Source organism: Musca vetustissima, unplaced genomic scaffold (assembly GCF_032173495.1).
Source record: "Musca vetustissima isolate MV318-11 ecotype Yass unplaced genomic scaffold, APGP_CSIRO_Mvet_v1 utg9712, whole genome shotgun sequence".
In the NCBI taxonomy this organism is placed as follows: Eukaryota; Metazoa; Arthropoda; class Insecta; order Diptera; family Muscidae; genus Musca; species Musca vetustissima.
In genome coordinates this window covers 119,255-136,604 of record NW_026879051.1, presented here as the reverse complement: position 1 = coordinate 136,604, position 17,350 = coordinate 119,255, and the positions used below count along the sequence as shown (strand labels likewise).

The 17,350-nt window shown below is 36.0% G+C and overlaps 1 protein-coding gene across 1 annotated transcript; it reads left to right on the top strand.

The window, feature by feature from the left end:
* The first annotated feature begins 1,368 nt into the window (after positions 1-1,368).
* Positions 1,369-5,373, top strand: LOC133323858 (putative mediator of RNA polymerase II transcription subunit 26). The gene is made up of 3 exons (XM_061532759.1): positions 1,369-3,523; positions 3,583-4,425; positions 4,633-5,373. Exons 1-3 carry the CDS (start codon positions 1,391-1,393, stop codon positions 5,356-5,358), a joined length of 3,702 nt encoding a protein of 1,233 aa, XP_061388743.1. The 5' UTR covers positions 1,369-1,390; the 3' UTR covers positions 5,359-5,373.
* Positions 5,374-17,350: the final 11,977 nt, after the last annotated feature.

Genomic DNA, 17,350 nt, shown 5'->3' with positions numbered 1-17,350 from the left:
TCAAAAAGGGGTGTAAAACTGCTCAAACAATATTATAATATAAATATATAAAATTAAAAACATATTATTTAAAAGGGAGGATTGAAACTACTCAAATTTCTTAAATATTAACAATAATTGGGCAATACAAATTTAATGTGAGGGGTCGGAACTACTTAGCTCTCTTAACATATTTATAGTTTGTATACATGTTATTGCTGAATAAAAATTAAATTAATTGGAAATATTAACAATTTAGGAATCGGAACTACTCAAAATTGGGCAATGCAGATTTAATGTGAGGGGTCGGAACTACTTAGCTCTCTTAACATATGTATAGTTTGTATACATGTTATTGCTGAATAAAAATTAAATTAATTGGAAATATTAACAATTTAGGAATCGGAACTACTCAAAAAATTTAAAAATATTGATCATAAATTGATAAATGGGGTGGCATATTTTTATAATTATAGGAAGCATTAAGAATAATTTGATACAAAATATTCTAGAAGTTTCATTCGGAAAGTGTATAATGAAAAATTAAATGATCTTAAAGGCAATGTCAAGCCATTGTACGTCCGGGCAACTCTGACGAGAAATGATCGTCCCAAAAAGGGTGTTAACATTGGAATGTGTATCTGTGGATTCCTTAGAGATCTGGAAAAACGAAATTCTTTTATGAAAAACGACTGATCTTGCTTTTTATAACCTTTATAAAAAAGCAGCATGGACCATGGAAATCAGCTAAAGTACAGCCGAGGAAGTCTATGACAAATGGAGTAACATGTTGCCAACGCTTTAATGAGTATATATACCTTATCACTCTATTAAAAGCGATCTGCAGCTTCCTGATAAAATAACCAAATGTCCCTGAAAAAACTTCAATGCTGCACCGCCTTGTTTACATTTTTTATGAACCCAAATATCGATTTCGATTAGTCGATAACTTTTCGATTCGACGCCACTATATGACGGCGTCGACAACTTATGCTTTGTCGCCGCCATGGTTACCAATCGGCTACGCTTTTATACATTCTTACTTCACACGAAATGAGGAAAATATTCTTTTCTTAATTTTTGATATTTTTGTTTTAATAATTGTAATTGTTGTTGTTTTATTTCGGATGCATTGAATGCAGTGTTTAAAAAGTGTTTGAAGTTGAAGCCTGTTCCGAAGGGCACAAAAGGAACTGAAACGAATCGACTAGAAAAGGTGCGAACGACTTGATTGTGGAGTCTTGAAAAATTCGTCAATTCTGTCGCGGCTGACGCGGGGTTATTTACATCCCAAATATTGTGTGGAAACTGACAACACTGCATTTGTTTATCAGATAGTGCAACTGTGTCAATCGGAGGGGGAAGGGGTCGTTGCAAAAACAAGTGGGACTTGAGTTTCCAAGTTTTGGCTATGAATTCGTACATGAGACAGTCATCTGTGTCTGCCGATCAGATGCACAGTTTTCTCAAGGACAAGCAAGCATGGGAAAATGCCATAGCATTGTATCAGGGTCCAGATCCCTTAGACCATTGGTGGAACTATATTTGTTGGTACGAGAATCATGGTCATGGTGATCCTGATAATAAGTTTCGCGAGACACTGGAGCGGTGCCTGACACTGTACGAGCACAGTGACTACTACAAACAGGACTTGAGAATGGTGCGCTTATGGTTGAAGTACATCGACATGCAAAACAACCCACTACATTTCTACCAAGTGCTGCATCAGCGTGGAGTAGGTAAGCAGGCCGCTTGCTTCTATATAGGCTGGGCCACATATTATGAGTCCATAAATAGTTTTAAGGAAGCCGAAGCTGTTTACAACTTAGCGTTTCAAGAAAAGGCACAACCATATGCAGACTTACACCACGCTCACAGCAAACTGATGTACACCAAGTCAGTGCATGCACAACAACTGCTTCAACAACAGCAACATCCTGCCTACGTCCACCAAAATCCTCCCACAAATGCTCCGGCTCATCATGTTCAACAGCAAGGACAACAGCATACAGTACAACAATATCGACAGCAGGTTTCCTATCACCAGACATCAACTGCTCCCAATCAAACTGTAGCATCGCAGCAGCCAGTTGCCCATCCGCAACAGACACAGACTTCTGGACAGCAACAAACGCATCAGGTTTATCACCAACAGCAGGTCCACACTCACTATACAGCGGGAGTTCAACAACAAGTCCATGTTCAGGGGAATCCACAGCAAGTTCATCTTCAGGGGAATCCACATCAACAGCATGTTCAGGTTCAGGGAAATCAGCAACAACAGCAACACCCAGTTCATGTTCAGCACCATCAACAACAACCCCCACATACGATGTCAACAACTGTCCACCAAACTCAATTACAAACTGTTAATGCGACGCAAGTTCCGCAACATGCCTACAACGTTCATCCTGCAACGAACCACCAGGCAACGCAGAATCAAAGAACTGTGCCCGTTGAACAGCAGTTACCGGCAGTCACTACGAATATGACCCGCCAACAGTATGAACGGGCGTTAGAGGCTTCAACAAAGCACCAAACTGCAACAACAGCTGTAGAAGCACAATCGACGGCTACAGTCAACACCCCTTCCATTCAGGTCCCCGGATTAAAAACCAATAGGAAATTTCCAGCATACTGTCGTAACAACCATGAGACGTGGCAACCTGCCCTGTTCTTGGAGGAGCCTGATGATCCACAAAAAATATGTTATTATACCAAAAGTACAGTGTATCCACAAGGCCAAGGCGTAGAATATAGCCCGGAAGAGATAAGGGCAAGAAGATATAAACAGAAAATGTTAGAACTGAAACAAAAGCAACAGCAATCTGTGGCCGAAGTGCAGCAAAAAAATCAAACCCAACAACTACAATCCAACTCCCAACAAAATCATGCCCAAGTTCAAGAAATAGGTTCTCTGAAAAAAGAACCCGTGCATCATCAGCAGCAGCAACAACAAACAACGCAGCATTATTATGTACAACAACAGCAACAAGTACAACACAGTAATATATATTACCACCAATCACAGCAGATACAGCAACAGCAAAACCATCAGCAGGTTAACCAAATTCATCACAAGCCTCAACAGATGGTTACTAACTATCAACCTGGATATCATCAACCACAACAACAACAGCAGCAGCAACCACAACAGTACACAAAAACTTCGGAAGAAGGATACGAAGAAGAGGAGGAGGCAGATGACGATGCTGGTGCTGATACAGAGGATCAGGATGACGATAATCCAGATACCGAAGAGGAGGAACAGCAACAACAATACCAACAACGGCAACAATTCTACCATCAGCCACAGCAAGTCCACTATCAACATAATGCCGTTAATACGCAAGATGATTTGGAGGATCAAATTGAAGCTTCTACAATACGTTTTAGTATGCACACTCCTAGCCAGGGATCTCAAAATAAAACGCTTAAAATAAAATTCAAAAAAGAACGACCCACTACCGGCACCGAAACTCCTAATGGCAATAATAATAGCTACAGTGCATATACCATTGAGAGAATATATCATCAGCCAGAGGTAGGAGCCTTTCATCCTTCATTTATTACTTCTTTTTATATACATATATCTCCTTTCAGATTGACTCGCCAACTATGCCTGAAAATGCTTTGAAACGGAATAATGGCAATAATCATAGTTTCCATCCATATCTTTTGGGCCAAACATCTACGCCAAAGACTTCCGCCAAGCGACAAAAATCATCGAAATTAAAGAAAGTTTCTAACAAATTCCATGTTCTGGCTTGTCACAATAGCAATTCATCATCAGCAGAAAATGGCCATATAAACGCCTTGAATGCCAGCAACAACAATAATAGTTTATCCAAAATCCCTTCGGATAACAATAATAAATCTCATCTTAATGCTACGTTTAATGATAATGCCAACTATTCATTCTCAAGTGCAGCTGCTCTGGATAATTCAAATTGTTCTTTATCCAATGCTGTGGGTCGACTCAATTTCCGTGATGCCTCAGCATTAAACAATACCACACTGAATCAAAGTAACGCTGTTGATATTTCCACTTATCAAGAGAATTCCTATTTCTCCACCCAACATGATATTGAGGCTAAAGAACGGCGTTTGGCCAAGGCCTTAGAGACTATCGAACGACATATGGCCAAAGAAGCTATAGATCCCTTTAGCAGTGAATTGTGTAAAGCTTTTCTTACCAAGCTTGATTTTCCGGGAACGGAAAGTGAGGCCCATGAAAACTATAAGATTATACAAACACCCTTACCCAAAATTGCCAACACGCGACAGTTGACATTAGGCGATGGCATTCAATTTAATATCGACAAAGAGATTGGTCGTGGTTCCTATGGTTCGGTGTATAAAGCCACAGACGCTGTTACTGGTGCTGTTGTAGCACTGAAATTTCAAAAACCTGCAAATACCTGGGAGATATATATATGCGATCAGGTATGTTGTGGTATTTGTTTATATTGTTAAACATATTTTGTAGTTTGTATTCTAAATTAAAGTTTACCGTTTTATCAATAATCTCCCAAATTCAATTTTTTGATTTTCCATACACTGAAAGCTTTTCAATGTTATTCAGAGATTTTTATTTTGTAGCCAATTTTTAGGCGCATTTTTAATGTTTTTCTTTCTTAAAATTTTGTACAGGTACTAAAGCGTATAAAGTCGCCTAATATTTTACCCGGTCTAATGGATATATCAACTGCCATAATTGCGCCGAATGCCAGCATTATTGCTACCGAATTTTCACCATTCGGCTCTTTGTTGGACATCAACAATAAAATTCGACAGGCCACAACCAAAGTAATGCATGAATCACTGGTCATGCATTTCTCCGCGCAAATATGTAACATAATCAGCCACCTGCATCAGAATAAAATAATTCATGCCGATATCAAGCCAGATAATTTCCTATTGATGCGTGTGCCTAGTACCGATCTTCATTTTCCTTCACTACGTCTAATTGATTTTGGCTGTGCCATCGATATGACGCTATTTCCCGACGGCGACAAGACAAAGTTCCGGAAAGTCATACAAACGGACGGCTTTACCTGTATAGAGATGCAAGAGGGGCGCTCGTGGTCCTACGAAACGGATCTATTTTGCATTGCGGGAACAGTGCATGTTATGCTATTTGGCGAATATATGCAATTACAAAAGCGAGGTGATACCTGGGATATTAAACAGAAACTGCCACGTTATCTAAAGAAACACGTCTGGACGCAATTCTTTGGTGATATTTTAAATATAAAATCGAATAAGTTGCCCAACTTGAGTGAGATGCGCAATATTTTTGAGGAAGAAGCAGCCAGAATGGATTCTGAATTGCAAAAACAAATGCGTACACTGTCCAATATTTTGCATAGACGTTAATTTTTTCGTTATTTTAGCCATTTCCAAAAGAATTGAAAACCTTGTTTTAATTTACATCCGTACAATATCATGATGATACTATTTATACCGATCGTTTTTATATCAACCATAATGAGTTATTTGGATTATTTTACATTATTTGAAAATCTGTATAGAACGTTGTGTGAATTGTTAGATTATTTTGCAAATCATTTCCATGTATTAAATCTCCCCCATCAACCCGGCGCCAATTATTGGCAAATTCATCCCACAAATCAAAAACTACAATAAGCTACAAAGCAAATACAATATGTTTTGAGGTGTAACAGCAACATAACTTACTCCCTATAAGCAAATGGAAATATTTCTTGAATTAATGGCTTGAAATGCGTGCGCTCTACATTTATCAACATATGCGTTTCTTTTTTTACAAATCGATGACAACTATAAAAACTTCTATTTAGGCACGCATAAAATATACATATTAATATATACAATTGTAAGTTAATGTACAACAAACAGTTTATTACTAACAACAAATTATATACTTAATATTATTTTGTCTCTATGTAAATAAAAAAAAACAATTCAAATTTCCATTTCAAGGAACAGTTACAAATTGAGAAGATGTCAAAAGTAAATAACAAATAAAGTAAACTATATTATATGTAAAATAAAACATATATAATTATAATTAATTATTCATTATTGTAATAGTTTTAAACAAAAATTAAATAAAATAAAAAATAAAAAAATACCTAAATGTTTTTAATTGGCGCACAGGGAGGGGGATGGCAAATTATCAATCATGGAATTATTTTTTTAATTTTCTAGTATAAATTGCTCAGTAACATGACCCGAATATCCGGTGAACCCAAAGTTGAATTAATTTTTTTATTTTTGTGTTAATTTCATCATTATTATAAGAAATGCATTATTACAATTATGCCTCAGCGCCTGAATGGAATTTAAATGTACAACTCCTACATTTATAGTCAAAAGTTGTTCATGGAACATTTTTCTTAACGATTCATTTGTTTTTCCAAGTTTTCAGAACATACATGTGCATTAATATGCAAAATGAAATAATTTACAATTTTAAAAATCTTACGTCAGAACAGGGATTTCTGATAGGCTAAAACATAGAGTTAAATTGTTAGTAGTCATTTTGTCTGCAATTGCATATCAGTCAAAACGTCAAACATATTATTTCAAACACGGTCCGATATTTCGATCGATTAAAATTTAAAATCTTAAGCCACACAACTATCATAATTAGTTATCTTCTAGTGGAATTTTATGGAACCGTATCTAGTAAAGTTTGTAAAAACTGAATAAATGCAACTGCAATTTTTATAAAATTTCTCTTAACTTATGTTAGTTAGCAGATTTCAACTATCTTCCGAATTTTAATGTTATTCTACTATATTTTGAAATAATGTAATGTCGTATCGGTTCGTCCTAATCGGATTTAAAATGTTTAACGACGACGACGAACCGTAAGTGAAAATCTACGTTTCCAAATTCGATCAATATTAGTTCATCCACAAAGAATTTTTCTCCAAATGATTATTATTTGCCTATTCCTTTTCAAAAGGTCATATTCTATGCCAAGTAGACAATCACCATTTCCATGGCATAACTTTCCCAAGATCAGTTAAGTGTACACCCGCGCATTAGTTGTCCTTACAAACAGCGTCGTTTCTGTATTTGTTTTCAAATAAAGGTCAACTCCAACACATATTACCGTTCACAGTAAAGAAGGCGCAACACGAATGGCTTAGGCCAGGAAAAACACTATTAGCAGCGTTTATTTTGTTTTTGCTTTTCTATTTCTATGCACTTTTCCGGCGTGTGTCTGTTTGTGCAAGGAAATTGTCGAAATGACCTACATTGAAAACGATGGTTTAGTGGAAAAAACTCTACGTCAATATCATTTAGAAACAACAACAACAACAAAACACAGTTACAACAACAACGACAATATTATGGAATATAATTTATGTTAACGCAGATTTGAAAACTTGTTGCCAACTTCTTACTTTACAACATCACTGAATAGCAAACAATGGTTAACTAAATAATAACAACAACAATAATAATACATGGAAAGAGAAAAAAGAAAATGCAACAACTCGATTGCAACACCAACCCACAGCCAGCCAACTGTTGCCGTTGTTTATTACACTGTTTCCATTATTGTTGTTGCTGCATCACCATCACCACCAAGCCACTGCAATCCAAAGCTTGTCGAATGGTAAAAGGTTTCCAAATGAAAATAAACAACAGAGAAAAGAGAGATTAGAAGCAATGTTAGTCTGTCTGTCTGCGTGTTCGTCAAACTGCAAGTTGCACAAAAAATATATATCCAACAAACCAAAGCAAAAGGCAATGAAAACAAGAAATATACAATCTCGCTGGTATTGAGCTTGACCTACTTTTTCCATCAAACAACTCACAGACACACTGACACATTGCAGCAAATACAGAGTAACAGCAACAGGCGCATTCAATCCCTCTAACTATATCAAACGAACGAGCGTACACCTATACATAGTCGTGCAACAACAGATTGTTGCAATATTTACTGCAAGAAAAACATTCGATGGTTGGAGTGAGATATGTAATAGCATTTCACATGTATGTCATATGAATGTATGTGTAAATATTGTTAATAAGTATTTGTGTTTTTGAGGAAAGTTGTGAACCTATTGCGAAGTCCTAGAAATTTTTCGAAAATCAAATGTTTTTGAAATTTGAAAAGATCTCATGGACTCTGTCGAAAATAGTTCAATATTATCTTATTGGAATACACTGCAGAAATCAGGGTGCTTCACTGAAGTCTTGGTCCCTCTTTCATCTCACGTTGTAGGTAACAGGCGCAGTTTTCGCTTTGGCGGATGTACTCAAGAAGTATTAAGCCGATATTATTGCCTTACAGGAAATGGAAAATGTCAGGCGTAAGTAAATCAGACGATTACGCACTTTTTACAGCTGCCATGAAACGAGACATGAATTTGAATGCGAATTTATGGTTAACAGGAGAATAAAAGACCTCGTCTCCAGATTCACTACAGCTGATGATTACTATAATCCGTTTAAGAGCGAAGTTCTTCTACATTAGTCTTATTTGCGCCCATGCTCCGACGGAAGACAAAGATGAGCAGACCAAAGACATATTTTATCAGCGCCTAGAAACAGCATATGACCGCTGTCCTGGTCATGACATTAAAATTCTGCTAGAAGATTTTAATGCAAAAATCGGAAGGAAAATATTTTGTACCCACCGTCGGAAAATGCAGCCTCCATGAAAAAAACTCTGACAACGGAAGCTGTGTCCACTTTAATGCAAAAAATGGGTTCAAATAGGTTGATGCAACCCAGTTTTTTTTTAATATTTTCTGGACTTGTGACTAAGCCACTAATTTCACAGGCTTCGTGCTAAAGTAAAAGTAGAGCCAACAAAATGATTTTTTTTTTTAATTTCGCGGATTTAGTTGCGTTTTCTGTAAATCATTTCTTCGAACTTATTTCCCCATCTTCGAAGATAAACAAAGTTTGAGAGTTATCATCCGCGCCAGCCGGCCAGACTGACTGACAACGGACGGACATTTGTAAATCGACTACAAATTTTCTGAAACGGATTTGGTCTAAAACCAATATTTTGATGAATCACATTTTCACCGTATCATCGTTAGTCATAAGGCTGAAGGGTATAAAGAAACCGATTTCTTGAAAATGGAATATTAAAAAAATGGCAAGTTTGACCATGTACATTTATTCATATTTTTAATTATGGTAATTATAGAGATTCTTGTCTTCTTGAATTTAATTTGTTATTTGTTGCATATAGATAATACCTTTGTTAATTTTTTCACGAATAACTTATTATGAGTAATGCAAAGCTATTCCAAAAAAGTATTTTCATTTCATCTAATATAATTTTTCCTGTAATATGAAATTATCACAATCACCATGTTAGTCCAAACATATACTTATTTTTCCACAGTAGACTCCCTACCGGAGATATATGAAAACAATAATATTGCAGTCGAAGCTGATCGGTATTTCGATATATTGCAAATCCTATATTTTGAGAACACCATGATAAAAAACATACTACGTGCTTCAATTATATATAGATTCCATTAATTATTAGACAAATGAAAGTTTCTAGATAATTTTTTATGGAAGTATTAAAACATTTTGCATGTATGTATGTGTGTTACTATGTGGCAGTGAACAGCGACGATCATGTCTGCCGTTTGCAGTTTGTCGAGTGAAAGTAAAGTGGGACAAATGCAATTATTATTGCATTTTTATTATTGTAATGGATTGGATTGCATTGCATCGGAAAATTACATCTTAGTAACAGAGATACAAACACCAACATGAATACAAATATCCACTACCTACCTAGCTCTCCATTGTACATCATCATCACAACATTTGATGGTAACATGAAAGTTTTCTATTATTAACAATTGCATCGGTAACAAAAACCACAGCCATCTTTGGAAGAGCAACATCGACAACATTTAGAGTAAAATTACGTACGTACACTAATACAGACAAGCATTTACCTAACAACAATGTTAGTTTGCTATTTTTCTCTTGTAGAGATGTCAGCATTCAAAAACTTATTTTGAGCAATTCGTCCTAAACAATGTCTTGTTATCTTAGGCCGATACTCTTTTCGCATATGGAATACATACTGTGATTTTTAATTCAAAATTTGGAAAATTTCGTAGCGTAGATACATAGTGGATTGATATTACGATATGCAAATTTTGTCCTAATCCTGTGTATCTTGAATTTTCCAAATCGCAATCCCTAAAGTGTTATTGCATTTGACGGTGCAACAAGTATGACCGACAACAATTGGTTGTTGGTAAAATGCAACTTTTACACAATGCACTTTTTTGCATTTACCATTGCTGTCTCTTTTATTGCTGTTGTTGTTGTTTCTTCGTCGTATTAGAAAAGCGGCCATAAAAAATGACAGAAGAGAAAATTTGCACTTGAATGGATAGAAGAAAAAAATAGTCATAGATGTGTGTATGTGCGTCTGTGTGGTAGTGGCTCTAGAGACGTTTTGTTGCCTCCATTGTTGTAGTCGACATTTGACTAGCCTCACTTAACTCTTACAACAACAAAGATCACCCAACCGACTAACCTACTGTGCCACAGAAATTCAACGCCAATACACAATAGATATTACTTGTATTGTTGTTTTATGTTGCTCCACTCCTAAACCCCTCTGCAATTCCGAATGCAAAAAAGTGCAAACTAAAACTTTCTTTTTTTTTTTGCTGTAACCGACAACGAAATGCAACGGATATCAAAGATCTAACAACAGCCATATCTTTGTGGGTAGTTAACTGTTGAATTTTGCATATTCTGAAAATTTCTAGAAGTTTATGTTTGATTTTTTTATTAGTTTAAAAATAGGTTTTCAACATTATAGGAGTATTATATGGAAAACTAATTTGACCCAATTTTTGCCTGGTTAAAACTAAAGCAACTTTTAGAGTTTTTCTTATAAACATGTAAATTTTGGTAGTAATCGACATCATAACCATTATTTTTGATTACGGCAGCGCACCTACGAGGCATTGAATCTATAAGATGTTCAATTTGATCCGTGGGTATACTATTCCTCGCATCCTGAACCTTTGGGAAGAGATTATGTCGGTTTGTTTGTGAAAATATTTTTTATTTTGTTATATATGATACTACAAAGATTTTTTTCTATAGGGTGAATATCTGATTGTTTTGCTGGACATTTTAAAATCCTGATTTTTGACTCCCGAAAACAACCTTTGATATGTTCCGATGTATGTTTGAGGTTATTATCAATCTGAAACACCCAAACATGCGGTATATTTTCTTTAGTGAATGGAACCATTGCGTTTTCAACACATTTTTAGAAGCAATACGACCCATAACTTCACAAATCTCGTAAATAAATCGAACACCATTAAAAGAAAAGCAGCTCAGTGACATTATTGACCTGACCTCCATGCTTACCAGTACACTTGCAATACTGAGGTCTGAGCCTTTCATTTGTAGGTATTCTCACCGCAAAATTATTCGCGTATGAGCCTTAAATATTAAACTTTAATTCATCCGTGAACATAATATTAGGTTGGGGAAAAATAAATCCATTATTTTTATATGAATTATAGGACTTTATTTAACATGCTTCGGAATGTCCGAAATATGCACCGTTTTGTTGTATGATTTGTTGCCATTTTAAAGCTAATTTCATAATGCCCCTCTCATAGAAGTCCTGCTCTCTATTTGCAAAAAAATTAAGTAGTTGATTTTCACAATCCTCCCTAGATACCAATTTTTTATCATTAAAAAATTTTGCAATCCAAGAAAAAGACGATCATCGCTTGGTGCCAAGTCCGGGCTATATGGAGGATGCATTAAAACTTCCCAACCAAGCTCCCGAAGTTTCTGGCGAGTCACTGTTGTCTGGTGGAACACTACACCTCTCCTGTTGGCTAATTTCTGGTCAATTGTAAATGGTTTAAACAGTTTTATGATCGATTTTTAGCTCCTGGGCAATATTACGACTGCTAACATGCTGCTCAACTTCGATCATTTCTCCGATTTTATCGACATTTTCGATAAAACACTTATTTTTCCCCAAACTAATACAACAAAGTCTGTTTTTACACGGTCTTTTTGTACACGGTTTGAAAATTGAATATTTTTAATTTTTTTACACGATTGGAAATTTTATATACCTAAATTTTTTTTTGTCAAATTAAATTTTTGCGAAGTATGTTCATATCACAATAAAGTATTTATGAAAGAAAAAAGTCTGAAACCATCGATAGTATCGATAGTTTGCGAACACTAGCTTAAAGATTTAAGTGAATTCCCCTTTAGCACGTACAAACAATGTTTACTGGTCAAAGCAAATGTGAATAGCACTAATTTAGGGGAATTCCCTTTATGTATAAGATCAATGTATTTTTTACACGGCTTCCTTTGGAACCAATCTACAGTGTAAAAACAGACTTAGGTGTATTTGGATATGCACCTGCTACAATTAGATGGTATTCATCGAATACGTAACATATTATGTATACGCTATGTTGCACAATTTATTTCATTTAAGGGGAGACCACCAAATATCGATTTCTGTTTCGACGATGTTTAACTCACTGGCAAATAGATGAGCATACTATTGAAGACTTGTAGCATTGCAAATAAGTAATTGGGGGGCTTATAGGGCTAGACAAGTATTAATGAAAATTCCTTTTCGACGTCGGGCATGATTTCCGATCATGAACGAGTACTTGTCTGAATCTAGTATGAACTAGAATAATATACTTCGCACAAAAAATAACACCATGGCGGACCAATGAAATTTCTTATTTATTTGGAAAATTACCTATTTTTGATAACAAAATTAAAAATGTTATTATATCTTAGATACCAAACATATTCAATCTTATGCGCATGGAGTTTCATAAAAAAAATAGAAAATAATAATTTGACGTTATTTATTATTCGGAATAAATGTTACAAAAATATGATGAGATTTCTAAACAGTCAGCGGATTACAAACATTTAATTAAAATGAAATAATCCTCATTTCACCATTTGAACGTTTTGTGTAATTTTACTTTTTCTTTTGTTGGATTTATGCCACAAAGACTCACACACCAACATAACATTCTGCAATATATGGTTGTGTGTGTGAGTGTGCAAAAACAACAACAGCATCATCATAAAAAGTTGTTGTAGTAACAACAATCTAATTATCAACATTTCATTGCAACTCCAAATAAACTGTGTTGCAAGCCTTTGTTTTTTTTGTAAGTCAAGGCATGACTGCACTCGACACTGATCGTGATTTCCACCAAATAACAACTTGGCCTTCCCAACCCCCTCGAACTTTTCATCGCCATCACCTCCACCATTTCCATTGACATCGACACAATGCATTTGAATGGATAACATGACCAACTTTTTCGCTAACACTGACACTGAATACAATCCGGCATTTGGCTTTGGCAATGATTACCAGTTGGCCCAAAAGAGCAAAAAGGAAAAGCCATTATGTCGAAGTGGAAAACAAGTTTCACACTCACACACACATAGGGGCAGACAGACAGACAGACGGTCTTACAGACATTTCATGGAAAATGGAAAATTCGTTAAGTAATGGCAGATGAAAGACAAAAATGAAAAAGAAAATCTGTTGCTGCTCTGACTCTGCCACGGCTATGGCAAAAGAGAAATTATCCAAGTTAACACACTTTTTAAACTGAAACACGATGCACATTCACTGTTGCAACAACTGTTGCTTCATTGCATGTTGCAAGTTGAAGCATAGATGTATGTTTATTTGTGTGTGAGTGAGTGTATTTGAATGAATGTTAGGCTACGATGACGATGGCTTACATCCGTTTGGCAAAGCGATGCAATCAAATACTGTTGCACGAAGAGTGTTGCCAAAAATACTTTAAGAAATTATTTTTATTCCATGTCACCTCCACATGAAATATTAGGAAATATTAGTCGGTGTTGTCGCGAGATATATGTATCATTAGCATATGATTGAACAAATATAGTCTATCATCGAACATTATCAAAGTATGGTGAAGGTTACTCCTTTGTATAAAAATTATCTATATACATTTCTTATTGTAGCAAAATCTACAACTTAATTTAACCAACGAACGTTATATTTATTTCAGAAGCTTTACTCGTTTATCAGTGAGTAGAGTATGTATTCATCGAATGCCTTCAACGGGCCCTTTTTATATAGAAGACCTATAGGTGCAATAAATACAAGATAAGATCTTAGTATTATCCTCAAGAGAGTGTTTATCTTCAGATTAAAGGCATGTATTTTTAGAAATATAAGAACTATACAGCGGACCTTTTCAGATATAAAAATGCGTTATGGATGGATAACATTCCAAAATTCAATATGCAACATCAGGTCTTATAAGTCTTCTAGAGATAAAATATTTTCATATAACATTCTGCTGTTCAAAGGTAGTCGTGAATTGAAACAGCTTCCATATATTTACAGTGATCTAGAGATTTCATACTTATAATATAACCTTTTTATACCCTCCACCATGTGGAGGAAGACAATGGGCATTTAAATGGAGACTATGTAATTGTCAATTGTCTGTTAGTAGGTTGTGGATGGTATAAGAAGAAATCATTGCAAATGCTGATATTTTTAAGATCAATAGCAATAAATGCCCCAAAGTTGTCTTCCTATGTGTCAATTGACGCGGGATTGTCTGTATAGACATGAGCTTTAAAATAGTCCCACAAAATATAGTTTAGAGGCGTTAAAGCGCACAATTTGTGTGGCATATGGTACCTTCTTGTTGAAACCACATTTCATGCAAGTCAAGATCTAGCATTTTTGGCAAAAAAAAATGGGTATTATCTCACGGTAGCGCTTACCGTTCAAGGTTACGTTACGAAGTACGGTTTAATGATGCCACCAGCCCATAAATCGCAACAAACTGTGACTTTGGCTGGGTGCATTCGTATTTATTGTCATCCTTCTGACAGATCTTCACTCAAAACTCGACACTTCTGCTTATTTACGTATCGGTTGAGTTGTTCGATTATAGACCAAACTGAAGATGTTTGACAGTGAAATAAATCACAAAACGTGGGTGAACTGTTTAAAACTTACATATTTACTATTTAACAAGCCAGCTTGTTACAGAACTGTTGTTCCATAAGCCGAGCTTAATAAAGATTTCCAATCACGGCGGTCTTGTGCGCATCTCCTCCAATTTGAAAGACCATTTTCCGAGATGTTATCTTCTACTTGATCTTTCCATCTAATTCGTGTTCTTCTCCTTCTGCGTTTAACCATTAGTAGGCTCGCTTTTATATACCTTTTGAGCTGGGGCATTCTCATTCATTCGCACAACATGGCCTAGCCACCGTTGCCGCTGCAGCTCGATACGACTGACTATGTATGTCCGCGTCGACACAGATCGGGCCGTAGATCCAAGAGCAGCCTCATCTGCTTGCGCAAGTACCCATGCTTCCGATCCATATAACAGCTCGGGTAGTATCAGCGTCTTGTAAAGTGTGAGCTTTGTCTGGCGGGAGGTGGCCTGATGTCGTTAGTTATATTTATGGCGGTACCAATAAATATATAAAATACCTCGAAGCTGTAGTTCTCAAGTTCCACAGTTGGTCCGAGTCTACTGGACGTCTTGTGCGTTGATAATATCGGCTTGGTCTTCTCGCCAATTACTACCAGACCCGCTTTGGCAGACTCCTTCTCAATTTGTCCAAAGGTGTTTGTTACCGCTCGCAATGTTCGACCCATTATATCGATTTCGTCGGCGAGTAACATGTGTTGTTTGGTGTACAAAGTGCCATTTCTGTTCACCTTAGCGTCTTAAAAAGATCACACGACAAACTGTCAACTTGTCTGAATCCTCGTTCGGTATTGAAGCGCTCCGATAGGTTCGTTCCGTTTAAACCAGTGATGAAAAAAAAAAATAATAGCTAAAAATATCTCCCTCTATATTGGCTTTAAAATACATGGCCTATAAAGAAAACTTTTCTCTGGTGAATTTATTATTCTCCAGGAATGTGGAATGTCTAATTATAACCACTGTGGCTAAGACTATAAAAAATAACAAATATGGGGGGTTATGTCAAAATTTGATCCAATAATGAAAATCTCCTGCAAAAATGTTTTTCGCCTTCGAGAACCTGGAATGCCAAATTATAAGCACGTCGTCGGGGAAATTCAGCCGAACCATATAATATTCCAAAAATGGGGTGAGAACCCATACAAACGGTTATGTCAATACATGGACATATATTGAAATAGATCTACACATATGTTGTCACTCTCCAATAATCGAGAATGTCAAATGATACCACCTTTGGCAGGAAATACTCTGCTAATACCGTCAAAATACTGAAATATTACCTTTGCATGTGCAAAATTTAAAGTTGTAAATCAGCATAGAATTTTAATATTAATTTTTATTTTATATTCTTCGTCCGATAAACATTTAAATGTGTTGAAAACGGTAAAAAATAACAGACACTCCATGTAGACTTTGTAAAAATCGCTAAATATTTTTGTCTATTAAATTTAACAACATTGGTGAATAATTATGAGTGAATGTATACCATGTTGTTTTTTTTTTTCAGCCACACTTAACATGATACAATCTGTGGTCGTTTATCATTTATGCAGGTATACCCCCTTCATCCGTATCTGTTAGGATGGACTTATGGCAATGATTTTGTTACAGCAAAGCCTCTGCGGATATGCGATACCAGATATTGGTCTCAGGTATTATGGTAGCAATTTTCATTTGCTTTCTATTTTGTGTGGAAGCAAGCAAGCAACGAGCGTACACGAACGGGTTGAGGGGTGGAGACGAGGACTATGTGCATCCAACTGATGTTGCTATTGGCATTGCTTACCTCGTTTCCACTTTTCTGCTGCTGTTGTTTTTGCTGCTGTTGTTGTTTTGGTTTTTGCAACAACATTAGAAAGTGTACGAAATGCCTGCATGACTTCTTCTACTGCATGCGAATTGTGCCGCTTTTTCTAATAACTGCTGGTGATTGCTGCTGCAACTGCAGATTTTCTCTTTGGCCTACTTTTCAGTGTTACTCGTCGCCGAATCCGATGCCGTTGTCGATGTCGTCGTCATTGCATTGTCATTATGAAATTAACAAAACCAAAATTAACTGCCTTCGATAAGGTAACTTTCTGTTCGTTGCAGTTTCGTCTGCATTTCGCCTTTTGTTCGTTGCTGTTGGCGTTTGTCTGCTAACATAGATTGTTCCAAATCGTTTCATGAAAAGCTAACCAACAAAAAACCGGTGATATAGTGCTGGGTCGTTTTCATTTGTGGGATGGGAATCAATTTGCATCAATTATGATTAATAGATTTTCCAGTTGAGCTGCAAACAATGAATGCCATGATTTAGTTGCAGTGCCTGCTAACTGCAAAACGTTTAGCTGTAG

Excerpts from the sequence above, each read along its gene's own strand:
- LOC133323858 (XM_061532759.1), top strand. The coding sequence starts at position 1,391 with ATGAATTCGTACATGAGACAGTCATCTGTGTCTGCCGATCAGATGCAC. Across the intron at positions 3,524-3,582 it reads GAATATATCATCAGCCAGAG|ATTGACTCGCCAACTATGCC; the intron begins GTAGGAGCCTTT and ends ATCTCCTTTCAG. Across the intron at positions 4,426-4,632 it reads AGATATATATATGCGATCAG|GTACTAAAGCGTATAAAGTC; the intron begins GTATGTTGTGGT and ends AATTTTGTACAG.